The 27,807-nt window shown below is 41.0% G+C and overlaps 1 protein-coding gene and 1 pseudogene across 2 annotated transcripts; both read right to left on the minus strand.

The window, feature by feature from the left end:
• Positions 1-918: 918 nt before the first annotated feature.
• Positions 919-7,768, minus strand: crfb2 (cytokine receptor family member b2). 2 transcript variants are annotated; one of them, XM_064327797.1, is made up of 8 exons: positions 6,756-7,768; positions 5,434-5,557; positions 4,952-4,990; positions 4,469-4,632; positions 3,833-3,984; positions 2,883-3,030; positions 2,309-2,466; positions 919-1,852 (listed from the first exon to the last, which is right to left on the minus strand). In XM_064327797.1, the coding sequence occupies exons 1-8, from the start codon at positions 6,799-6,801 to the stop codon at positions 1,706-1,708; spliced, it is 978 nt and encodes a 325-aa protein (XP_064183867.1). In that variant the 5' UTR covers positions 6,802-7,768; the 3' UTR covers positions 919-1,705. The 2 variants fall into 2 exon arrangements, with proteins under 2 accessions (XP_064183867.1, XP_064183868.1); XM_064327798.1 differs by lacking the exon at positions 4,952-4,990.
• Positions 7,769-7,911: 143 nt separating this feature from the next.
• On the minus strand, positions 7,912-25,454 carry LOC135250940 (glycerol kinase-like; annotated as a pseudogene).
• Between the last annotated feature and the right edge of the window lie 2,353 nt (positions 25,455-27,807).

Consider the following 27,807-nt stretch of genomic DNA (forward strand, 5'->3'; position numbering starts at 1 on the left):
AAAAATGTTTCATATACACAAGACCCGTAACTGAAATGGCTATTTAAATACATAAATCTTAATTTAAGAGAAGTATTAATCAGACCAAGATTCGAGACACCCCCCCGTTAGACTTCAAATTTTATAGACGTAATGACTATATTACATCTATAAACGTATAGATGAAAATCAGGTGTCTTTAGATCACATACTTCTAGAGAACAAGGATTCCAGGGTCCTGCTCATTCAAATGTTTTCATCTTTATTTGATTCAATGAGATGATACAAATCTCAGTTTCAAATTTCACAGTTCTGAATAAATTTGATGACAAAGGGGAGTTTTCTTGAAGGCACCAGAAATGTATTTATTGCGTCATTTGTAAAAATCACTTTAAACATTCCTAACAAAATGCCTTTGCTTGAGACTGCTGTTTTATACCTTATTAAATAAGGGTATTTCCTTCACTTGGTTGCAGCATTTCTTTCCAGCACTGAGGCATCTTGATCATCCACAGAGCATAAGAAGTCACCCAATACATTGAGGTGCATGCGACAGATATCCTTTGTCATAAGCCCCTCTGAGTTACTAAAGCCCCTTTCACACAGCTAATACCGCATCTGAGCCGCCTCCGATGCGGTAACAGGTTCCCTTCCCCACAGAAGTTGTAATGCGGTATTCGAGCCTTCTTTACCGTTCACACACAGAACTCAACTCTCGTGAATGAATTGTTTACGTTCGGTTACCATAGTAACACACTTGATGTAGGCCCAAAGCTATAACGTTACTTATTATTTATTTTCGTTGCAATCTTCTTGTCATTTCCGACAAAACAATCAATCAAACAAACAAACATGTTCCATTTTGAAGTGCAAGTGGTCGCATTTTTTATGTTATTAGTTTTCGCATTCTCAATGCATTTACAATGTGTCTGTGTGCGCTATAAAGCGCATATGAGTCGGACCGTAGGCGTGGGCGAAGAGACTACGAAATCAAAAAAAAGAAGAAGATTCAATGTCTTCAAAAGAAATCAAATGAGAGAAATGAAATGCATGTGTCTGGTATTTGGGTGCAGCAGTACACGATCTGTGTGGGTCAAAGTTGAGAGGCAATTTCTTCCTCGCTTCTCAACTGTAATAATATTTCCACTTCTTTGTGGGTCCAGGTATTTCCTCTGTATGCCATTTTTTCGGTTGAGAGATAGGTGCGTGTGAACGCAGATCTGTAACGTCTTTCGAACGCCGCCCAGAAAGCAGTCGATGCTGCTTTCCGTTCCCACAGGAGAAATGCGGTAGTCGAGGTGCCTCGAAAACACCGGGAGAGGCGTTTTTGATGTGGTATTTTATGACGCCCGAGACAGCATCATTCACTTTCCAAGCCCATGTACGCTCTGTACAATCTGTCCAATCTCAGACGAAGCGATTCAGTAGTGTTTGGGGAGAGCAGGGATTCCCGCATCGACATCTGCGTATGCTATGTTTTTCCAGCGCTGCGAAGCCCCAGGGCCACACCATGCGGACGTACGCTCCCTAACTCCCCTCCCAGTGGCTCCACCGTAGCCCGCAGCCCACACCCCCCCCCCCCCCCCACCCCCCTCGGCCGGAGGGCCTGGTTCTCAGACTCTGGGAGGGGGCCGAGAAGCCCTGAGGAGCGAGCTGTGATTGGATCTGGAGAGTGGGGGGAGGGGGGGCGCGGGGCAGGGTGGTTCCACTTAAGGATCAAGGGCGTCTACGTGTTGAGGTTAATTTCTCCTCCGCCCCCTCCTTGGTCCTCGATAGTCACCAGAGAGATTTTGTCAAAAGGCTCCTCCTCTGAGCTGGAGCAGGAGCTGCTGCTCACTGGGGGCTGTAGAAACTGTTCTTCCCCAGACAGGAACTGGAGGAAGGGCAAAACACACTGAGTATAGTAGAGAATGGCAGGGGTAATGAGACAGAATGGCAGAGTTATGCAGTAGAGCCAGAGTAGGTTAAGATTATAGGGTAGCTAGAAATGACCAACAGACACAGACGGTACATTGCAATCGGGGACCATTCAGTCTCTCAAGGGCTGGAAAACTCTCCTTACAGTACAGTATGCGACAGTATAGAGTACTTCAACACTAGTAGTACAGTACTGTAATAGCATTAGAGACTAGGAATACTGTACAGTATAATGCGGTGTATTGTAGCTGGTGAGACTAGAGGAAGACTCAAACAGTCACAGACAGACAGACAGACAGACAGACAGACACAGACATACACACAAACACACAGACACACACACACACACACACACACACACACACACAAAATCAGCCTCACATCAGGCACAGGCAGTCTCGGAGCCCTGTACCTTATGCAGGTGTTCTGGCATCCGCAATGGGGGCTGCAGGGCCTGCTTGAATTTATTGTAATTTCTGTTGACCATGAAGAAGCACATGAGTAAGAGCCCAAATGTCAGGACAATTATCAGTGCCGTGACCCACACAGTCCGGATTGTTCTTGAATTTTCTGGAGGAGATTGGGAGAGAAGGAGAGAGGGAGGGAGAGAGTGAGAGAGATGTGAGCACAATAAGCAAGGCACTTGTGTGAAGCTGCAGGCTCAGTACAGCAACCCACAGTATGCTACAACCTGAGCAACAGTAAATGACTGGGAGACCATGTAAAAGGTAAAAAAAAAGGATGGTGATATAAGTGGGAATAGAGACAGCAAGGACAGAGTGAGAAAACGGGAAGCAGAGAAAGATGAAAAGAGCAAGAAAGATACGAGAGAATTTGAAAAAAAAAACTTCAAAATAATAAAAACAAATATATACAAAGATTGCAAGGGCAAATAAAACATAGGCATTGAGCACAAAACAAGACCTTACGGCTTGCATGGCTTATAAACCCAAAAACACCCAGGAGAAACGAGGTGACCCTCTTACCGGACTCTGAAATGATGGCACACTTTGGCGTGCTGGGGATACTGTTCGGCCTGAGCTTGTCGCGCCAGACGTAGCGAGCTTGCACACAGTAGTTTAGCCCCGCCTCTAAGTTTTCAATGGATGCTGAGGATAAGGTGTCACTATGTATCTGTGGGGGAGAGAATCTCATCAGGCCTGTAACGGAGCTGCTAGCCCGTTACTAAATAAGCCCGTAATTGGGGCTGTACAAAAGGACACATACAATGAACAATTGTTTGTAATTTCATTTTTTGTTACTCATTAATGCCCCGTTTATAGGTGCTGGAAATTTGTTTGTTTATTAGCTGTGTGCATAGCAAGGGTCGTTTTTAATGTTTTTAAAGTGCTGTTATCGGCGAAATTGTGTCTGTTAGGGTGGCCAACTAGCAGGGCCGTGAAGCAATAGGCTTTTAGAATCTAGCTACCCAGTTTTACTTTGTTTGTTTGTTTCTTTGGTAGGTAGGTAGGTTGGTAGGTTGGTTGGTTTGGTTGGTTTGGTTTGGTTTGGTTTGGTTGGTTGGTTGGTTGGTTGCAGAAAAGTAATTGATACATGCTTTTGGGTTGTGATTGAGAATATCCTGTAAATAGATTTGTTTATTTGTTGTTTTTATTTTTGTTCAGTTTATGTTTGTTTGAGTTTAGTTTTTGTATCTTCTTTTTTTTCACTTCCTGCACTGTATATAGCCCTCACCTGTAACTACACGTCTTAGAGAAAATAAAACACCTTCGGCTCTTCATTTTTTTGTGTTGGCTCCATTTTTGGGGTTCCGGCCCTGCTGTCCCGTCACAAGCCCATTGTGTGAATTAGCAAAAAGTATATTTGATATTTCTTACATTTTTTCCTTTATTCAATCAGGGAGGAAAAATGTGTGTGCATATGCTTTCTGCTAAATCCACACACAAACACACACGCACAGATATACGAAAATTACCGTCCAGTTGCTATCAGTTGCTTTTTTGTAGTAGAGCCTGTACTTCAGTCCGTTCAAGAAATCTTTCCTGTCAAAGGGGTCTCGTATGCGAACATCCAGCCTGCCCTTTTCGGGTCTGGGCCACAGCGTAACATTTGGGGGGCCGAAAAGGCCTGAAAGAGGAAGGACAAGAGACAAGACTCCCTTCACACCTGCATTCACGTTTACATGACACTTAGTCATTTAGCAGCAGCCCCTGAAGCCTCAGGTACTGTAACTTACTGCATTCATCAGATCCATGAATAACCAGCTTTATCGTGGCCTGACTGAACAGGCCTACAAATATGACTGGGTATGCCAAATCATGAAAAGTAAAATAGGGAACAGGAAGTTGTTTTAATGAAAACAGCCAATTCACACATGCACAGGACCTAAATCACTGTATTCACATTCACCCCAATGATACCCCTTGGACAATTGATTAACCTTAAGATGTAACAACAACTACCAACAACCTAGAAAAATTCTGAATGCTGAAACAAAATCATAAGAGAACCAAAAAATGTTAATAAAATAACAGGAAACGGAGGTCTGGGTGGAAGATCCCCTGGAGTTCTGTAGCCCGATTGAAGGAGAAGCACACGGTAGGGCCCTTACTCTGGTCTACGGCCTTGAACGGCCTGGACTGGCTCCAGGGTGAGATCTGTTCTCCATCCTGTGCTCGGACCCGCAGCATAGCATTAGTGAACACATCAAAGGTCAGGTTGCACCGCCTCAACGTTGTGGGCGAACATTCCAGAACGCGCCAATCATCATGGTCACTACAATTATCAAAAAAAAAAAATGGAAATGCAATGACCTCAAGCTACATTCAACAAGAGTGACATCACTGAGATGGTAGGGACTTCACCATCAGAACACAGCCAACACAGAATTCTGAAGAACTAATGATGCAAAATACACATCGAGGTCTGTTTATAGCCCGCTACCAGCGACATCAGGCTAATTGTCGGTAATTAGCAGTCTGGTATTCTTGTGCCTGCAGGATAAATGTATTACTGTTAACCAACTGAATGTACCATTTTTCTTTCTTTTGCCATCTGTATAAATATTTTTTTTAAAGGGGAAATATTCTTTTACCTTGATCCCTTGTTGCTACTCTGAAATAACTCACGATTCCTGTAAAAAAAAAAGTGGAAATAACTTGTTTTTCATGCTCTTATGCCGTAGGAACTACCCAAGGTGTGTGCTCACTGTAATTGTTTTTAGTTTATCGTTTGAAAATTTTAAAACTACTGGTGCTTCGTTTTCTCTGTAGTCCTTTGAACTGCATCAGCTCGCTGTGTGAAGTGTATTCTGAACACGGACGCTTCCCCTAGATGAGATGAGTTGAGATGTCTGTGGTGGCTAATAGCTTGTCTAATCACTCAGCTGAGACAGCTTAATGCTCTCAGCTCTACATAATTCTACATAATTCCTCTGGCTGGAGCTGGAATGATGAATCATTTTCGTATGTGCAAACAAATCAAAATCAAACTAATCTGCCATTTGAACACTATGGACAAACGTTGGTGCTGTCAAATGTTCTGCCCTACTGGGCTGACGGACGAAGGCGTACTCACACTCGGTACTGCACTGTATACCAAACATTTTCAGTATTCGTTACAGAGCTCCAGCTCAGCTCGCTCTGCAAGTTCACTGACTCTACAGTCACATTCACTGGCGGTGACAGCAGCGTCAGCGTACCTGAATAATATACAACAAAATATGTTTAACTCAGCAGGCATTTTGTGTTGGTTTGGCGTTAAAACAGGTGTTAAAGTGAACCTCCATTTGGAAAAATAAAATGCAGACAATGGTAAATTATGTTTCTAAATTGTTTACTCTTACTTATATGCATTTTAAAAGGCTGTTGATTTTATTTACACGCACATTTGATTTATTTTGACCCACACGTTTTTAGATAAGGAACTTAAAATAAATAAAACGTTATAATTCCCCTGTTATGGTCTAACGTTAATAGGTTGTACGCGTACGTCCTTCAGACGTTCTGTGTCTAATCTTCTCACATCGTAGCTCTTAAGCGAATGACTGACCGGTGTGGCCAGGCCTACGCAATAACTGGCTGAACAGCCAATGTGGAAGCACCGTCAACATTCGTTTTGTCACCTGGCCTAATTATAAACCAATAACACAACGAAAAAACGTGCCACTCAAGTGATTTCAACACAACAGCACAAACGGAAATTGTGGACAAATACAGGAATAAACCAAATGCCACACGAAGAAATGGTGGGCAAAACAATTCTTTTCAGTGACTAATTTTGTTTTTGGAATAGCGTTTTATAGGTCAGCGTAACCGAAAATTTTCTCATCATCGCATTCGCTCTGTGGTAATGGAACTGGAATGGAGTGTAGATCGGGAAATGCGCATGCGTGGAACGCCAGACCGACGCGGACCCTCAATTGTAGTATGAATTGGACCGGGTGCACGACCGCGCGAGCGGTACAAATCCGGAGCTGTCCACGGACGCGGAACGCGGAAAATATGAAGCAGCCGGTCTATGTCTGAATCAGCCAGATACCGGTAGCCTAATACACTTTAGTTAGGAAGACATAGGGCCTACGGAACGGACTACTGTAGGCTATATAACACACCTCAAACAGTGGCTTCTTTTGTTTTGATTTTGTTCACCCATTAACTAAAATATGCGTAACAACCGCTCCAACGGAATAGTAGCCTATTACTAATCTACATTTATGCAGTCTCAACTTTTATTAAAGCCTTGTTATTGCATTTCCCTATTAAGTAGGCTACAAGAATGAGGAAGTTGTAGCCTACTTGGTGTCAAAATAATAGGTCACTACTTGACAGCGACATACGTAGTTCTATAGAAGCCATTGTTTGATACTAACTCAAATGAAAGCCGAAAAAAACACTTACCTCGATGTGTGAGATATAAGAGGGTAATCAGATACTTAAAAAACATATTTCCGTGGATTAAAGTCACGGTCCTTCCACGAAGCTTTCAGTCTTGTCATCAGTCATAGTGATTTAGGTTTAGGTTACATATCCGCTGTCTCCTCCTACAATTCCAAAGGTGTAGGCTGTAGTAGCCTACGTATGTTAACACCCACGGAGGTCCTGCGAAACTATCATGAAAACCTTGCCTTCAGCTTAGACATATCCTAGTTTACGTTCACGCTTTTTGTAAATGTGAATTATTATTAGGCTACGCGAGTATTAACACGTTGGGCCTAGCTTATTAACTAGTAGGACTACGTGAATAAATTATTCGCTGAATGAGTAGCCTGTACGTAACACATAAAAAGAAATTTGATGCATTATACCAGATATAGCTAAGAGCTAATTTTCATCTGCAGTCCCTGGGCAGGTGTATTGACGCAACCCTAATAAGATAATTACCATTTTCCTAAACTTAATTCTAGCCTTTAGAGTAGAATTAGGGCTAGGAAGCTGCGATAATATTGGAAAGCTTGGATGACAGAGCTTCTTGATGTTGCTCAGTCACTTCCAGGCTTCAGAGGTGTTTCAATCTGAACCTTGTTGATGCCTCAGCCCTGTGCTTCTGGCTCTTCTAATTCGCATGGTCTTCACCAACCCAGTCAGAGTAAAGGGTTGTAGCCATGGTCAAGAGTGAGGAGGTCACAGGTGGCTCGTAAAAATATGGAAGTGAGTGGCCATTTTAAAATGGGGGTTTTTTACATTAGCAACTAGGAGCCAGCATTTAGGATGTGATTTAGAGTGATGTTGGCACCTTCAAGGAAGTCTTTTCTCATATGAGGCTTTTGGCTTGACCCAACTGTGGAAATACTGCTATTGACACCATTCCTACATTCTTTGAAATGTTCATGGGGCATTCTACCACTTTCTTGAGGAACAACAAATATATACCAATGTAAATATATATTTTTTTACACAGGTATATACCAAATTGCATGCGTAGATCAGCCAAAGAAATGTGTGCTTGAAGATTGTGTAAAACACACACACAAAGGCCAGGGGTTCACAAGGAGGGTCGACCTCTGACAGTTATTTGGTCTCACATTTTTCATAAGGTTAAGGGCTACAGACAATATTTAAATAGGGCATACATGTTTAAAACATGTTAATCACATTGACAAGCTGATTATAAACATGACTGCAAAGAATACCAGCATGTCAGCAAACAGAACCACAGTACACACAGTTAGGGGTATAAAAATATACACAAATGGAACAGGAGTCACTATGGACTGGGACTATTTTTAAAAAAGGCACAAATGAGATTTTCTTAACTAGCTTTGGGGATGGGCTTTGGATACTGATTAAAATAATTTTTAAAAACTAGAATGAAGTCCCAAGTTTAACCAGTCTTAATTTAAAAGACATTTAAACAATTCAAACACAGTGTTGTATCAGGCTTCCTTTTAAATAATTAAAACTTTAAAAACAAACCTGGCATGATTATAAATAAAAATTAAATGAGCATTATACAGTACCATTGAGCCCCAGTGCAGTGCATACAAACAGGGCCGGCCCTGACCTTTTGGGGGCCCTAAGCATATATTTATTTGGGGGCCTCTCCCTTGTCTTTTGGACACGGACCAGAAGATTGGGAGTAAGGGGGGTGTTAAATTTAACCAATATCTTTAATCAGACCATAACCCAAGAGGTGTGTAGCCTTTTTGAGGAAGGCAGGGCCCTACCCACAGTGTGAACCTTGCATATAGGTCAGGCCGACACTGGTTACAATCCCAAATAAACAGATACATTATGAAGTGCTTCAAAGGCTTGCAGTTACATTTCATTTTGAGGTATATATAGCCCTTCAATTACTATTAATCAAAAACAGCAAAGTCCACGTGAGAAGACGCACACCGGTGTGGGTGAAGCATGATGTTCCCACAGTTTTTCTCAAATGTCTTTCGCAACGTGTTAAAAAAAAAATTTGAATAGATTTTTAATATTGAATGTGAAGATTTAAGTTTGGGCAGTGTCCTCCAGTGTGCAGACAAAATACCTAAATAGAAAGATTTTAAATGTGCACCACTAATATCAACAAGATAAAAATATGAATTCATCATTTTTTGTGAATTTATAGTTTATCAAACCCTTCCATTCAAAATGAAAAGATAAAAATGTGAGCATCTAAAAACAACTCCTGCTGAAGACCAATATGAAGCAGCATCATCAAATCAAAAGCAATCCTCAAAGGAAAACAGTTGTCCCTGGCACACCCACTCATATTTCTTCCATTTGATTGGCTGGGATTGTACAAGCTGGGTCCAGGGTGTGGGTTTGTGTGCCATGTAATGGAGGTACAGGGGCACGCCACAACCTGGGGAGCAACTTCACAGTGTGGCAAAGACAGGAGAAGGTTGAACTATGGCAGCAGATGGTATACTTGGCTCAGATCCTAGTTGTGATGCCCTGTTGCAGAGAGAGTTTGAAAAGAAAACATAAAACATCAATGCCAAAGTCATGCCAGACAAAGCAGGAAACTAGCTATGAAGCCAGCAGAAAATTCAGGGAATTTTTTTAAAACGTTGCAAATCAATAGGTTTCTAAGCTCAAGATCTTGCAGGTGACACAAAGGAATTTTAAAGTTGGTTATTCATAGGTAGGCAACTTTAAAAAGGCAGGTTTAAAAAACATAAAATAGTAAAACGTATTATGGTGAAAAGAAAACAAAACTGAATTGTATTGGGCTCTCCAAGGCAGTGAATACAGAGACTTTAGGAAGGAGCGCCATAGTTCCTATAACCTCAACACTTTACCTGCCAGCTACCTCACATTCGCGATCAGAGAGAGTGGCATATAGCGCACTGATGACTAGTAGTCTATGGGCACCTGACAAGTTCCTGGGAGTAACCAACACAGCAGTAATCAGAGGAGCCCTGGCATACTTAAACCCACCCCACCTCCGGTGGGATGAGGCCACCTGTGTCCCAGTGCTGTGGGCTCCCTGTCGTAGTCATTAATAATCAGCTACAACGACTTTAATTATAAGGAATCATATGTAATTCACTTTATTTTATGGCTACAAGCTTATAAATGGTTGAAAACTGTATTCTTACCCATTATCTTTAATACACAATGCTATTTCACAGCTTCAGCATTACTTTGAAAAGGTTAGTTTTCTCTGTCTCTAAAAACCATCACCACAAAATATTTTAAGAAAAACTATTACTCGGAAGTGCAATATCTAAACACTTTCTCTCTTTATCTCTCTCTCGCATAGAAACTGACCTGTGATATACTTTGCTCCAATTAATATAAGCATGCTACTTAAAATGTGGAACACTACAGAAGATACTGTCACCTGCAGGCCATCCAGAATGTGTCAGAACGACAGGAAAAAAGGACGAAAAAGAATGTATGGGACAGAGGAGAGAAAGAGACAGAGGGACAGATAAGTACAGACCTGCAACAGACTGTGTGTGTGTGTGTGTGTGTGTGTGTTTGTGGGAGGAGTGGACAGAACACATACCACTGCTGTTGCAGACAGGATCTGTGGTTTCCCAGTTCATGGCTTTCATTACGGCTTTCTTCCAGCGTGCGTAGCGTGACTCACTCTCTGTCACACACAAAACAGAAAATGAGGAGAAACAAAGGGGAACACTGGCCATCCGATGACAGGAAACAGTTAATGTGTGACTGTACTTTTGCTACCCAGTGTACTTCTTTGTACTTTTTCTTTGTACCAAAAGCTGCTGTATCTCTGACAAAGGCATTGTTACAGCTTCAATATAACCTAATTTAATTTACACTCAGTACTTGTTTTCTATAAATCCCAGCATCCTGTTGGCTTTTTTTTTTTTTTTTTTTTTACTGTTAAAGCACAATGCCTTAGTCCTTACAGAGTGACTGCCAGTCTCCGTGCCCATACCTTCAGGGTTGATCTGAGGTTCAAACTCTCGGCGGTGACAGCAGTAAGACTGGCGTGCTCCAAGCTCCAAACGCCTACCCCCTCTGCAGCTCCCGCAGCCATGGCGGCCCCCAGTGCCGTGGTCTCCGGCATGGTGGGTCTCACTGTAACCATGGTAATACAGAGGAAAGTGATTCTCCATTTTGGTTTGTGAAATTTTTGTGTTTTAATTCTAAAGAGTTAAAAATATTTTAAGTGCACATTACAGCAGATTTTAAACAGAATTCAGTATTTATCACCCCACCATATTAAATCAGTACCTGTGGCAAAAAAGCACATCCAAAGAAAAAAAAAGATATCTGAAGATTGTCAGGACAGCCATGATGAAATCTGAAGACCTGAAACCGTTAAATGGGCAGGGTTTCTGCTGTCCTGACTGGGGGGCGAGAACAGTCTGATGATCTTTTGCAGATATAAATTAGCTAGCAGAAAGGTTTTTCTGATGCAAGCTGATACAGGTGTCCAGTAGATGGGGATAGACCCTATCTATTAGAGGTGCATACTATGTGCTCTAAACTGGGGCACCAGCTACGCCGTTAAATAGGCTGATCTGAGTGTGTGACCCAGATGTTTAATCAGGAAACAGGAAGTGGATGCGAGTGTGTCTCTTACCAACAGGGATGCAAAGGATATCGGCCTGAAGCTGCATCAGCAGCCGGTTAGTGGTCATCCCCCCATCCACCTGCAGCTGGGTTAGAGGTATCCCGCTGTCCTGGTTCATTGCATCCAGGATCTGAGACAGTCAATAAATCAGCCTTTACAAAAGAGAAGGAAATTTTACCGCCTGCATAAACTGTCCAATAAATGAGACAGAGTTCTTGCCATCTGGATTAGCTAATAAAGGGAAGATCATGCTGTCTGGATAAAGTGTCCAATAAAAGCAAAGGAGATCTTGCCTCTCGAGTCTGAAAGCAGACAGCCTCCAGGGCAGCAAAGGCCAGGTGTTTCCTATTGGTGAACTGAGTCAGACCGCAGATTATTCTGGAGAGAGAGATTATCATATTACTACTCATATTGCACACCATAGTAAATTATTATAAAGTGATGATATTATACATGTGATGAAGTCAAGGCATGGAATCAAATCTGAATCTTGGAATCAAACATTGACCATGCATGTGAGACCCCTCCTCAGGACCTCACCCTCGTGCGCTTGGCTCCCAGTAGGGGGCGTACAACCCAGAAAATGCCGGAACAAAGTAGCAACCGTAGGACGTTCCCACTGAAGAAGCCAGTTTCTCTGTGAGAGAGAAGGAAAGAGGGAGAGGGAGAGGTAATGTGAGACAGCGAAAAAGACAAAGCAGGGGCTGTGGCATTTCTTCATAAATTGACCAACACTGGTCAGACTATAAGCCAGATCAGGAAATGATCTTCAAATACATTCACGATGAATTTTTCTAAGCTCCAGTACACTAATTAGATGCTTGAGTCATCTGTGCATCTAATGCAAAACATTTACATTGCAAAAATGAACTGACATCTAGTGACACATATAATATTTTTAAAAATTGTAATAAAGGCGTAAAAGTGTGTTTAGAGATAGCTAATGTATTTAGAAATAGCTACTGATGAGGAAATGGAGATGGAAGTGTAGCCCTCACCAATCTCGCTAGTGGACTGGATTATTCCAAGATTGTCCTTTAGCCACCGAACCACTGCCCCTGCTATGGCCACCGAGCCCTGGTGAGCGAAAGATCAACCCAAACAAAGAGACCAATCACAGTTCAGCACAGATACAAAGAGACCAATCACAGATCAGCACTGATACAGGTGATCCAAAAATATGTCCAAAGGAGCTGTACTCCTATGAACCCTGTGAGACTTACTATAAGAAGTGTTCAAACACTGTATAAGCATTTAAATTCAGTCATCTGACCAGCCCGTAGAAGGGACATATGATTCAAACAGAGCACCCATGACCCTCCAGTTCTGACTCCATAGATCCATTACAGTGCTGCCTGTATATGCGGTTTCACAAAATTGCTCATTCACAATTAATTTTCACAAAGCGGCCCAGTAATAATATCTGAGCAACAACACCACCTGAGTTTTTACAACCAAAAACTGAAATTAAGCTGTGAGAGGAATGCTGTACCTCTAGTGCATAGCATGGAGGCTCGTCCCTTCCCATCTTATAGGCCACCGTCGTTAGCAGGCCATGGTCTGACATTACTGGCTACAGAGATGGAGAGAAGAACTTGTCAATAGTAGCATCACTAACAACATATTTTTAAAAAGTCTCTTATATTCCTATGGCTATCTAAATAAAAATTACTTAATATGCACAAAAAACAACAAAATAAGGATTTCTAATTAAGTGTGTGTCAGGGAACTTATTCCTGAAAATGGGGATACTTCACTAAAGATGGGGTAATGGAATATAATGTGTTTAGGATCTCTTGTTCTGTTTTGAGGAAGTTTTTCATAGTTTTGATGTTTCTTTAACATGGTTTCGTCCTTATGGCTTTGGGAATTTTATCAAAGATCACCTTTGAGCCAGTGTTTCTGAGCAGGAAACAACCTGTTCCATACCTGAAAGAAAAGCAAAACAAGGCCATTGTGAATAGTGTAGTTCTTTCAAAGAGCACATTGAGGCATTGAGGAAAATGTAGTTTCAGGTTAGTCAAACTGGTCTTTGGAACAAGAACCACTGAATTTAGAATCTCTGAAGGGGGTGGGGGGCACAGGAAAAGAGAGTGGGGCTTACGTGTTTTTAGCCTGACCATCCTGCAAGCACATCTGTCCTACAAGAGCTGCCGACTGGTCCCCCAAACACTGCAAAACAAACCAGCATCCTTACCATGCTCACTGTGGTGTGGGGATGGCTGGTTTAAGCAGCCACACCTGCCCTGGATCAAGTTAATTAGACCTGGCTAGATAATTGGTTAGATAATTGGTCAGGCTAATCAGACCTGGGAACAGGGGTCGCTGCACCTGTGCGTAGTGAGGTGATCAGTGCGCACAGGTTAAATCTGCCATCCCCACCCACACAAGGGAGAGCCTCTCTGTCATGACAGTGTTTGACATCTGCTCCTTGGCTGTAACATCTTGCCAACCTCATAAACAAATGTGGATTGGGTGAACATCATCTCTCTGTGTCTCTGTGCTGGAGGGCCCCTTGGAAAGCCACTTCGGTGGCCTGTGGCAGACACGTTTGCTACACTCACTTATTACTCTAACGTTACAAACATACCAACACTGTCCCTTATTCACGTATTACTTCAGTGTGACAAATACCACAAAACACTCCTGCATCACCACCCAGCTCACTCATTCCTCCAATGTTACAGAAACATTATCATGCCCATCCCCCTGCACATTCATTAATCAAACAGAAATACCGCAAAGCATACCAGTGCAATCGCCTTACTTACTCATCACTTTAACATTTCAAGTACTCACTCAAGTAAATCACAATATACAGAAAATCTTTTATCAAACTCAATCATTTCTACATTCCATCATCTTACTCGCTCAATAATCAAGCATTATAAAACCCACAAAACACAAAAGTATCGGTTTATGCACTCAGGACTCATCACTGTAAAGAGTTCTGATGTTACCACCACTGTACTCCATATAGCTTTGCATACAGACTCAGTTTCCTTCCTGTCATCACTGACAATACATAAATACACAGTGGGAAAAGAGCAGGAATATTTTTTAAAATGTGTGAATTAAGAAACTTATATAAGCCAAGAGTTGACCAAGACTATATTTTAAAAAAATCTAAATTATTTATTGATGGTTATCAGACATTGTCACAAGCAGTCCTGTGTTAGCCTGAAACATTTTAAATAAAATGATGACAGGAATTCAATTTTTTTTATTTAGCATTTGAAATTAATTTCAAGACAATGGTTTTTTTATGCTGGAAAAAAAACTTACCCCTGATATGGGAACTCCAGCGAGGGAGCCAGATTCCTGCCAAAGAGGAAACATAAATAATAAATGTAAAATAAGGAAACATAAATAATAAAAGTCTGCAGTATCAGACAGGACCACACCTGAGGGCCATGCATGTTTCTTCATATTCTGTCCACATATTCAAACACGGTGTGAAATATACAGTGAAGAAGCCCTGTCATTTCCGCATAGACTACTGCAACTCTCCCCTCACAAGCTTCAGTGCCTCTGCTAGCAGGCCTCTGCAGCTCATCCAGAATGCTGCTGCTTACATGGTCTGAAACCTCCCAAAACTTTTCTACATCAGTCACTGCCCTCCACTGGCTAATTGTTAACTGCTCGTATCACATTTAAATCCTTAGTGCTAGCCTAGTCTAGCAAGGTACTGCTCTTTCATAACTTCAAAAGACCACCAGGCCATACACACCACCCAGAACGTTTGTGAGCTAAACATGGGAATGTCTGGCTCATCAACCCATCTGAGCCTGCACTTCCCAGTCACGTCTGCGGTCTGCTCTAACATCTCACCTCTTCAGACTAACACCTCAGTTTCTCCACCCCACCCCACTCCAGCACTCTTACCTAACCCTATCACCTGATTAGATGTTCTTTTTCTGTTTTCAGAGCCTGTGGTTCTTAGCTACTGTTCATATAATGTATGTTAAATGCTCATTAGGGTAGTTTTGTTCTTGTTAGTAAATAAGGAAGTTAACAACTTGCCCCTTCTTGCACTTGTTGTTTCTCTGAGGACTATACTTTCCCCCAAGGGAAATTACTGCATCTTGATCCCTTATCTTTGAATTTGTACTTTTGTAGCAAATTATTTGCATTCCAAGCCATGGGAAAAGTTGTGCAGTCAAGTTCCCTTTAGCGGAAATCTCTCACCAGTTGCAGTTTCACAGATTATAACGGCTGATGAAGTTGACAGAAAAACACCTCCCCCTTCCAACACCAACTTCAGCATGATCCTTCTGTACCATTTTATATACACATTCTACTTCATTTTTTTAATATCTTGCCATACCCTGGCGATCAATATGTGGAAAATGATATGGATATTACTGGGTCTTATTAGGGATATTAGAGACAGTACCCAAGTGAAGATAACACCCAAGATTATGAGTGAGTCATATCTAACAAAGTCCAGTCAATTTCCCTTGAAATTCACTGCAAGGATTATAATGTCTCAATAACTACAAAACCGAATCCTCATTTTTCAGATTTTAAAACAAAGATCCAAGCTAAAGGTTTATAGTAAAAAAATACATACACAGACATGCATATGTGTGGACAGAAACACAGGGGTGTCTGCACAGACACACACACACACACGAACACACAAATACACAGACATGGATTTACACCTGTGCAAAAAACACAAAGCTCACACAGAGAAAGGTGTGTCTCTTACCATTAAGCCATAGATTTCTGAGGAACTCCTAACTTTCGGCAGGATCTCCACTGGGATATCAAAATATCTATGGCAATAAAAATGAAGTGTATACACCCTTTTCTCATAAAGAAGCAGTATAATTTGATATGCTGCCCTGAATCCAACATACATACATACACTTCTATTTCATATAGAACACAGGATTTAACCTGGTTAACGCCTGTGTTAAAGCTGGGTCAGATTGGTTAAAGCCATTTAATATGGAACACAGGCTTAAATTTTACCTGGTTGACATTTTAGTAGGTCCTTTTATTTAGTTTCTCACTGTAGAAATTAATACTTCAATAAATTTTAAATAAATATATTATGTTTACAAAAAAATAACAGAAATAACAAATTATAAATGACAATAATACATACATTAAGATTGAAAAACCTTGATTATAAGTCATAGCAGCAATAATTATAGTTAATGCTAAACAGTAATAATTACTTTAAAATTATATTTTGTAGTAATGATAACAATATGAACAAATACAGCTACAATCAGCAATTGTGGGGTTTAAGTCTATAAGGATCTCAAACATTTAAGAAATTTAAGAATATTATTGCAATACATGTTCTGGTCTACTGTGTAACTTTTGATTATAGAAGGGACTGCCAGCCACAGATGCAGTTAGGCAATTTAAAAAAAAAGAAGAATGTTTATGAGAAATAGGTTACTACGAGATAGAAGATGCCCACATTCATAAATTTCAGCCAAACATTGAATTTTAAACCGATAGTGGGCCCTGGACCGTATGTACTGAATTTCATGAAATTATATCAAGCTGTAATTGAGTAACACATTTTTAAGGTTTATGGAACCCCCTGGGGCAATTTGGAATTACATCAGTAGGCATGCTCAGCTGTTATTGTCCACCAGAGTTTTTTCACAGTTAGCAAGCATGGTTAGGTACTCTAATGTTATGTACTATGTCATCGAGCGGGGAACAAAAAAGCCTTAGTGAAAAAAAAGATTTCACATATTATGCAAATTAGCCAAAACAATATGGCAAACTTTCATGATGTTGCGAATGCAAATACAGGTGCTTCCAGGGAATACTCACACCAAATCTGGTGTGAATTGGACAAAGGAGATAGGGGTATAATTTTGAACTTTAATTATAGTGCCTCCATGTGGCCAATTGAGGAGATATTTCATGTTGTCTTTACTATGCACATTCGTGATGACCGTGGCCATTTTCAAGACTATACGATTTACCATCTGACAGAAAATTGAGTAAATGTATGGAGAAAAATGTTTTAAAAATAGATAAATAAATAGGAAAACAATAGGGGTTCAGCCCCACAGGCTTAAAGTACTAATAATAGAAAGTGATACGTACGCGCAGAGCTCTGGGTCCCAGTCCATGGTGTGAATATTGAAGAGCATGGTGCGGCTGGCATTGGACACGTCTGTACAGTGGACCCCCCCACTCTTCCCCCCCGTCAGGCACTGCAGGAGAACACACACAGACACGCATACACACACACACACAATTCAGTGGTTCATACAAGGCTAATTTAATTTTTAAAAGGCTGGTATGTCAAAATGAACCACTATGGTTCAGCTCTGTAGGGCCTCTAATTTAACAATTTGGACAGTTCTCAGCTGTAGGGAACTACTACCTAGGGCTGATAAGCCAAGAGATAAGCTACAGAGAGCAAGCACCAGTCTTTCTCTGGTCCTTCCATAATTCCCATTCATTAATATCTTTTGGCATTTGGTGTTATGGATTCTGCTGGTTTTTGGTCTTTTTAGTCAAGGTGCATTTTTGGGATGACCTTGGAAGAGATGAGAACTTTGATGTCTTATTTAATGAATTAATTAAATGAACGAATTAATTAAATTCACTGTAACTTTTATATGTTCATGTCTGTCACATGCACTGTTTATTAAAGTAGTTGGATGTTTGTCTTTATATTAGACATTGAATACATTGACTTGCAATTGAATAAACCTCTTAATTTCCATCCAGTTGCAAACAGTACAGTAAAATTAAGGTTGATCCACAAGGCTGCTCTGACTAACAACTTCAGTGATTCATAGATAATTAGCATATGATAAAAATGAGCAAATCAAATAAACTATGTATATGTGAGGGTTTTTTGCACTGGGTGCCACTTGTGTTCGATATTCAGAGTACGGTGTTAAGTTTTAAAACTACTTTATTCAGGAAATATATTTTTCAACAAATAGCCACTTGCCTGACAGTTCTATGGCAAGAGCTACACGGGCAGGCGGCACAGGGAGCCTCACCCATATGAGCCAGGAGTCCACAGTTCCGAACATGGCCCGGTGGGAGAGCACTGCCTCGTGCACCTCCATCACGTTATCCATGAGCCAGCGCAGCTTCACCGCACTGAAATAAGTGCTGATGGGAAGGCCTGTTTTGGGCTAGAAAGAGAGGCAGTAAGTAGAGAGTTCCCATTAAAACCCACTTAAAACCCAGGGCTTTTGTATCCCTCATCTAAAACAAACCCCATTATCTCTAAAACTATACACAGTACAGACATTAAGTGTACAAAGTCTACATTTTATAACAGTATACTGACTATAGAACTGCACCTTGAATCAATGATTAATAAAATCAATAATTTAAGACAATGTTATTGTTAGATGATGGCATCTAATTTCATGGTAACTGGGCTTTAAGGGTTTAACCTTACTCTGGGCACTGTTATTTCGAGATTAAATCTAACGTTCTGCTGGTGCTTCTTACCTTCAGGTGGTTCTTGTCCCTCTTTGGGGTATTATTGATCAGGCTCTCCACTGTGGATTGTGTGCGCAGATCCAGCCAAACTACAGAGGACCACATACATCAATCACCTCTCATCCAGTCATACAGCATACAAGGGGTTAATATTAGTCACTTCAATATGCTGCAGAAAACACAATACAAGTACAATAACAAACATATGACTTCATGTGAGTCAATAAAAAGAGGGTGGTGCTTGTTTGTGTGTGTGTGCGTGTGTGCACGTGTATGCGTCTACTTCCTTATAGTGTCGGGACGGGAAAGCCTGGTATACTTCAAAGCTGGAGTATTCATTAACACCTGGAATGCCAGGTGCGCCACTGAGTCACTGCATTACAACTTCAATCAAACAGGTTCCTATGGCAGGACAAGCCAGTGGACCCTGTGGGCCTGGAGTCATGCCTGAATGTAATGAATCCTTTCCAAAGGGGCCCTATTATGAATGCAGTTTCTCAATTTCCTCAGAAACTACTGAGAAAGGAGAATTATTCATCATGACTGGCCAATGGGTTACAGCGATTCAGATGTTACATTGCGGCTTGTTTCTGGAAGTGCAGACGCACAACCCAGTAAACACAGCCCACATACACACATGTGTGTCATACCCCTACTTGGGAAGTGTGTTGAAAGAGGTTGTTAGGTTAGTTGGATGGGGGTGGTTAGTGCTTATAAGCTCTGTGTGTGACAGCAGAAAGGGTGACCCTGTGACCCTTTGGCAAAAAACTCACAAGAAATTATTTCCCAGCATTAGACACGAATGACTCAGCACATTTACACTAACATCCCCAAAGCATAAACTTCTCAAATCACTATACGCCAAGCACAGGAAATTCAGGACAATATCAGCTTTCACAGCAAGCGATTTAAGCACCATGCTATAAAAGCTACACCATCAACAAAACAGAACTTTTTCAGAGCAGGAAACACAAAATACCATGTATTTCATGCAACATTCACAAGGTGCCAGACTTCCAGCTGGAAGTGACATCACAACGCACTTGACCTGAATGACCTGCCTTTAGAATGACAGATGTTTGAGACACAGGAATTCAGTCCATACCTCTACAAAGACACAGGAAACATGTGACATTTTCTTCACTGCACTGCCTATACAAATAGAGAACACCACTCAAAATGTCAAAGTTTTTAATCTTGAAAGAATTACCATAGGTGTTCCTGTACTGCACTCTTTAGATTTAGGTATGCTGTACTGCTCTCTTTAAGCATGTTATTTAATATTTTTCATTTACACATTTTAGCCATCTTAAATACATCTTTTTATCCCCATTTATTTTTTTACTTTATTTGTTCAATTTGGAATGACCACTTGCATTTGTAAGCCTGTCCCATTGCTGACATACCCTCTATTGATTTGGGAATGTACGCACTAGCGCAAATATTAGGGTTGCCAGCCCACTACTTGCTGTACAAGCCAGGACATCCTGTATTCCCCCCGATGATCAACACAAGGACAACAACTCATGATCAACACTCCCACAATACTCTGGCTGTCAACAGTATTGAATCTGGTCACCTTAGCATGTATCACATATCGTGAATTTGGGCAATGGAATGTTGGCAACCCTAACATGTATCCTCCAAAAGACACACATAACCATCAATATGTCTCTGAATATACATAGAAGTTACAGTAATGGAGATAATGCAGTACAGATGAATACAGTTCAGCATATTACACGTACATATACAAGTCTATAGATGTTTCGTGAGCAAACACAGTGATGTCACAGTACATACCAATGGCGTTGTACAGAGGTTCTCCAGTGTTCTTGTCCCAGACCAGTGTGGTCTCTCTCTGATTGGTCACACCGATTGCTGTGAAAGCCAGCAATCATGAACACTAACAGTGCAGCTCTCATTTGATATGCCAGTCCCAGCCTCATCCACAATCTATCAAGTTCATAAATGATCCAGCGTGACACGTGATAAAGGGCAGTTCACAAAACTAGAATGGCTTTCATATCAGAAATGTTCACATTTGATCAGCTCATGAAATATTTTCAAAAAGGACATTTATTTGAAATCGAATGTTGAATAGGCTAATATATCTATTTGCAATGGTGAAAAGACTGTTTTCACAGGGACTAATAATTCACAGCTGTGCATTATACTACCATATCTCCAAACAGGTTATATGAAAATATTCAACATCATCTTGACGGTTCAAAACTGAATATATAACCAAGCCATGGCATATGATAGAATCAACAAGCTTGTTGCTATAGTGGAGCTTGTGAAAAAGGCAGTTACCTTTGATGCGGGAGATGTCGATGTTGAGCTGGGTAAGGTTCTCACATGTTTTCTCCATGCAGTCACACACAGACTGCAGGATCTCCTTAGGATCTTCCTCCACCCAGCTGACAGAGAGAAATACGGGTTAAATTACTGTGAATGCTATTCCTCTGATATTCCATTAAAACCATCCCATCATTCTCAGGTGAAACTCCAAAAGAAACAGCAGCACAAGACCCAAGCTAAAGAATTCTTGGAAGCCAAGACACAAAGACATACATACAGTTGATCTTTACCACAACTCCAGGGGCCAGATGTATGTACATGAAACTCACTGCAAATTGCGGCCTGACGAGGGTATGTTGGTGCGTTTGCAGTCTGCATGATATGAAGTTATGAACGTGTTATTTACTATGGCTACAGCTAATTACGCAATCAGCAATTGGGATTGCTTACTAATCGCATTTGGGTATGCAGCAGAGTTTAAAAGGCACAGTTTAAAAAATCCTGTTTAGTGTGTTCAATATCTCCATTGCAGGTTTGGACAGCGCGGGACAAAATGCGGACTGTGCAGCCCAATGTGCCTGTTTGATACAGAGTCATATATACGCCTGAAACTAGTCGCAAAAGGTTTAGCACATCTGACCCAAGGAGTTTACACACCAAGGCAGGTCACAAGGCATGCAGCAAAAATCAGTGAAATTTGATTTGATAAAGCATTCTGACAAGTCTTACAACAAGGAAAATTCAGTTCAAGTGGACGATTTAAGACAGTGTGTCCAAGTCAGTTACGCTTTAGCAGCAGAGAAGAAATCGCACTGCTCTAGTGTATATGTGGGCCTCATGGTCCGGTATGGAACATAGACAGTGCCAGCAGCAACTGTGGCCAGCAGCTCCATAGGACAACATAACTGGCTATAGCAACAACCAGCAATAGGAGGGTTTCTGGTGGCCGGGATGACGGCATCTCTTTTTAACTGCAGCTGATCGATTGCAATGTCGTCCAATGAACTGCTCATAAAGTCTTCCTCACATGCAGGTTTACGCAGGCCCGACTTGCAAACTGTGGTGGAATCAGGGATGGGTATCGTTTAGGTTTTGCTGATAACGGTTCTAAACCAATAGTTTTAAAATGGCAAGGTGCCTGAACCAATATCTTTTTTAAAATAAAGAGCAAACATTGACCTTGAATGTTTTTTTATTTTTATTGTAGAAGCAAAGAAATTGAACTATTTATTTTATTTAATTGTTTAAATGCTACTTTATCCATATTATTTATACCATTTTGCTTTTGCTATTCTGACTGAGTTTAACATTAGCTAGCTATCTAATAGCTTGCTACCTGCTGTCACTGTCTGTGTCCACAGAGTGAGTGAAACATTAGCTAGTGAAGATGAGCGGCGGAATGGGTGAGTGATGCTTCTGTTGCCTGTAGCATCCATTTCGGAGGAACACCAGAGGGAGGTGGAAAACTGCACATTTCAATCAGCAGCTCAGGTATTGTATTTTAAAGTGGCATGAAAATGAGGGACCAAAATCTGTGTTGCCATTTGTTCTGGTAGGCACAAGTCATATGGAAACCGTTGCCATAGTGGTACTGAGTTTCAGTACCCAATCCTAGGTGGGATAAGAGGTGGCAGCTGACAAAGTGCTTCAGAGGAAAGTACATGCTTGTCTGCACTCCCAAACCTATAAGAGGATGTGATAAGCATTGCAGTGTAAGCATGACTGGGAATTCCAAACTTGGGGGAAAAAGGGGAAAAGCATGAAAGCAATAAAAAGAGCGTGACTCCCTGAGAAGTTGGGAGACATTCTCGGATACTTACCCTTCTTTTGGGAAACTCTGGTTGATCTCCACCTGGTGATGACTCACCAGTTCAGCCGTTTTGGCATTAAATACCTGAGGAAAAGACACAAATATGTTTGTTGAACTGGGAAATAGAATGACCCATTACAATCATGTGACACTGGGCACCTGCGTGTTCCTTTTACTCAAAATGTCTGTTGCCTTGAGTTTGACAACAAACCCACGTTTTCCCTCATGCCACATCACTGTCAGGAAGATGCGACACACTTGCCACCTGCAACTTTTTCTCAAAGAGCTACTATTGCCTCCTCTATTTATATACCAGTAAAGTTAAACAGGTTTATAACAGTTAAACATTTACGTTGAATAACAAGCTCAAAGTCTGCTGCATTTTTCTACAACAATAACACATACTGCCCTCAGGTCCCTTGAGGATATAACAGCACTCTAATGAAGAAACGTTTTTATTCAACTTTTTCTCCTCTCTATTGACCAAGTATAGGCACATTCCATTGCTACATTGTCCTCCGTCAATAAAGGATATCGGCCTCCGGCCAGGTCACATCGCCCTGCCAAGGCAAACTGGGGAATGTTGTGTCTTCACACAGGAAAGTGCTTATAAACCTAAGGCACACCGAACCCCCAGAAGGAGAACAGAACACAGCATACAATGAGAACGGACTGTGCTATGAGTCCAACAGTAGAGGCAGAAGAAGGAAGTATAAATGAAACCAAGTGGGCTGTTGTAGCCTCAAATGCAATTGCTTCAGTGAGAATCTTGAGAAAGACTACTAGATAGGTCTCTATTATCTTCTTTTCATCCAATAGCAAGTACCTCACTCTCCTCTTACTCCATCCCTCCCAAACCCTGGCCAGTCTGACCTGGTCAATAGGTTCATTTGCTCAACACTCAAAGATCAGCCTGGTTCAGTGGAAGGGCTTCTCTTTATGTGACAGAAACTCACATTGATCTCTATTTCCCTAAGGTTCAACATCAGTTCAACCAGATAGCAAACAAAACACGGTTAAAAACACACACAAATTTAAGCCTTACAAAAGTCAGCAGCGCTGGTTCATAATTAACAGAGGAAACAGTGGCACACAAGAGCCAAAGTTCGATCCCACAACCCTAAAAACATAACCTTACAAGGCAAAACTAGGTCAACCAGACTGGTGTGATAAAAACATCCTAGTCTCCGCTCATTACTCCTCAGGGTATTTTGAAGTGCAAAAAGAGAAACTTCAGAAATCCAGTCAGAATGACACAACTCTCCTGGGAGCACCATTATTTTACTATCCACTGACTAAATGGCCTAAATCTTTTGGATTAGCAGGAGGTTACATTAAAAAGCAGTAGCTTCATTACATTTTACAGAGATTATGTTTGTGTGAGGGGGCAATTGAGCAGATTTCATCAAGAAGAAAAAAACTTCCAACAAGCCCCATCCACCACCACCACGTACAGCCATTATTTAACCTGTTATTTTGGTGATGCTTTTGTTTAATATCAAAATATGTCTCTGGATATGAATACTGTCCTTTTTTATAACAAGAAGGCCTCCACTCAAAACTGGAATGCGAGTATTGTTCACCACTTCCCCGGGAACACCAAAAGACAGATGAAATGAGGGTAATGACCCAGCAGTTCTATCATCATGGTCACGCCCCCACTAAGAAGCAAGTAATCTGGAATTCCTTTCTACCCAAAAAGCCAGTTTTCTTCTGCACTACATGTAAAGACTCCTGTTTAACTGCTGTGAACTAGATGCAGCCTTACAGCACCAATGTGCATGCAGAGAATCTGGTAGTCGTAGTGTAACCGAAGTAAGCTCTGTACTTTTGCAACCGAAGTTTAGGTCCAGATCACCACCAGACGGCTATCTGAAAATACAGTGGTATTCCAACGAATTGAAATTTAATTCTACGAGTCCCATTTTTGGTGATAACGCAAGACTGCCGGTGGAACACGAACATTCGCCTATTTCAAGGTCTACCCCGTGCAACTCGTAGTCACAACTTTGTGCGGAGTCACAACTTTGATGGCGTGTTTGTAGCTACAGCGCTTCAATTCTGCAATTCAGGCAAGTCTGAAGTCCAACACTCCATAATTTGATCTTGTCATCAAGTGGCAGGAGCTATGACTGTTTGTTTGTAATCACTGTCGCTAGAAAGAACATCAGCATTTCTAAACTATAGCCTAATTCTAGCAGAGCAAATGTTTTTAAAAATGCGTTCGCACCCCCGATGACAGATCTAATTGTTCACAGATAGCATCGCCTTTCTCGTTATAGTTGGCAGGTGAAGGCTTCTTAAAGGATTTCTACGAAGACGACCAGTTAGGATTATAGTACATTCATTCATTGGGGAAATCGCGAGGACAGTAACTTACCAAGAACCTAGTAGAGCTTGTCCCTTGATCAATGGCTGCGACAAGTGGGTCCAGCGTCATCCTGTCCGAAGATACTGCCATTCTGTTCTGCCGTTCAACTAACCGAGTCCTTGGAGGTTTTAAGTGTGGGAGCCCCAGCATTTATATTCCCGTTACCAGGTTCCACCGTGTGAATACGAAAACCATGTGCGAATCCAGCTGTATACGTCATGACAGGGTGTCTGGCGGCGTGGGACACAAGTCCGCCAATCAGATGCGGGGGCATGTCAAAACAAAGACGTTTGTGGGTTCAGTAGATGGTACAGACATGTGTACATTTTAGACATTCTATACAGTCTGTGATTTCGAATGGTCAACCACAAGGGCAACACAACTTTGTTCACTAGCGTGAAGTTACCTTTAACACCCTTGTTACTTCTACGGTACTACGTTTACAAAAGAGACACATCGCAGTCCAGCATTACATTAGGCTACATTACAGGCATTTAGCAGAAGCTTTTGTCCAGAGCGACTTACACAACTTTTTAAAAAATAGCATTTACATTGCATCAATTTATACAGCTGGATATATACTGAAGCATTGCAGGTTAAGTACCTTGCTCAACGGTACAATGACAGTGTCTTACCTGGGAATTGAACCTATGACCAACTACAAGATCAACTCCTTACTCCATATTGTACTTTGATGTTATCAAAACACCCTAGAAACACCCAACATGTTTTCTTGTCATACTGTTCTATTGCTGATCATTTACACAATGATCCTTAAGGAGAGGTGGGTACCCCAAGAATCCTGAGTAGAACTGCATTGGAAAGATTTACTTTCTGTGAATCATAGGGGTCGAGGTGTTTGTTATAACCTAACATCATTTTTGTATTGATAATTTGGTGGACATACTGACTTTAACAAGAGCACATTTATAAATATATAAAGAGAATACACTTAGTGCATGTGCAGTAGACTTTGGCCCTTTATGTTGAAATGCCATTGTGAAGCTATAAGGGTCTATTTGTAAGTTTACCTCCCTGAAAGCCCCACATCAGTCCAATGTCCTTGGAACTCACCTTCCAGGTGACAAATTGAGAGTTAAGGGGGCAATCCATTATCAAACTGTGCTAAGGTCCAGTATATAACAGCTCAAAAACCTTTTTAGCTCAGGACTATAGTTCTTTCAAACAGAATCCTGTGGTCCTAAGGTGTTGATATTTGAGGATAACCAAATTCAATAGATTTTTGTTTGCTTCTTGCAGAAGTGTTCTGGCATTATGCACTGCTTTCACAGCATAAAAGCAGTAATTGTTGAGTGTGATTCTAAAATGTACATTCTAGAGATAAGCACTGTTATGTACTAAAGGCTTTGCCTATGAGCTTTATAAGGCAATATGTGCAGATAGTTAAATTGATAACTGCATGTATTTGTATTTGTGATTTCACGTGGTTAGGAATTCATGACTTTAAAATAGTCCACCAGCAACCACAAAATTGTCAACAGTAATTGTCATGTCATTTGTGAACTGTCTACAGAGCAGACAGCTGAGCTGGTACGTGGTGTGACATGCAAAGGTTAGCTTTAAGGTGGAACAAAAACCGCTGCCGCTAACTGCGTGGTTAATGACTACTTTAAAGTCACGCATTGCAGGCCACCGATATCACAAACTTAAAGAGTAACCTGCTTTTTATCTACATTTCTGCTCACATTCCCTTATTTTGGTCATAACCAAAGCTTATTGCACAACAGTCTCTGGAACTTACATTTACGAATGCTACTCCATTTATTCAATTCATTCTGAAGAATCAGTGCATGATTCTTCAGTACCTCAGTAAGTGCACATATATGACAATTTGTACAACAGGGCTATTCATCTGCTCGTCTGTAAGGACCAAATATGACATCAAGTTATGTGGTGTGACATGACATACCTGCCATCCCAGTGGGTAATATTCTGTGTATGTTTATTACCAAAGAATTTCAGCTTTACAATAATTGATTGACAGCACTAATGAAGTTTGTTTTTTTCTATAAAACCATCCAATGAAAATTGTGAACCACACCCAATCTCTCTGTCGAATGACGCACTTCCTTTTCTCACTGCCTTTTTCCTCACAGAACTAATGTCTGTGTCATGTCATTTACTTCACACTTGCCCGGGTTCATGTCTGTCATTACTGCTGAGTAATCATGAAACCTCTTCTGTTGCCTGTTGAGGGGAAACAGTGAGGAATGCTAATTGAAGAAAACAAGGAGATTCCTCATATGTAAGACATTGTGATAAAAATTGTCTTATAAACGACTTTTTAATTTATTTACCATTGATCTGATAGCATTTTGTTGTATACATCTATGCCTATTGCCATGCTTTCACATAAATTTTAATTGCATTTTTATTACTGTTATATGTACTTAGAATTCCTTTGAATCTTATCTTTCTCCCCATATCTTTCTTCCTGATGCCCTTTTTGTAAAACAAATACTGTTCAAACCCAGCATCTTTCCATCTTGCAGGTCTTCCCACC

Source organism: Anguilla rostrata, chromosome 3 (assembly GCF_018555375.3).
Source record: "Anguilla rostrata isolate EN2019 chromosome 3, ASM1855537v3, whole genome shotgun sequence".
NCBI lineage: Eukaryota > Metazoa > Chordata > Actinopteri > Anguilliformes > Anguillidae > Anguilla > Anguilla rostrata.

What these genes read in the sequence shown, in the direction of transcription:
- crfb2 (XM_064327797.1), bottom strand. Translation starts at nt 6,801, where the DNA reads ATGTTTTTTAAGTATCTGATTACCCTCTTATATCTCACACATCGAG. An exon ending in AGTAGCAACAAGGGATCAAG is followed by an intron (nt 4,633 to 4,951) that starts GTAAAAGAATAT and finishes TGATAATTGTAG; the next exon opens with TGACCATGATGATTGGCGCG. An exon ending in CAACTGATAGCAACTGGACG is followed by an intron (nt 3,031 to 3,832) that starts GTAATTTTCGTA and finishes TCTCCCCCACAG; the next exon opens with ATACATAGTGACACCTTATC.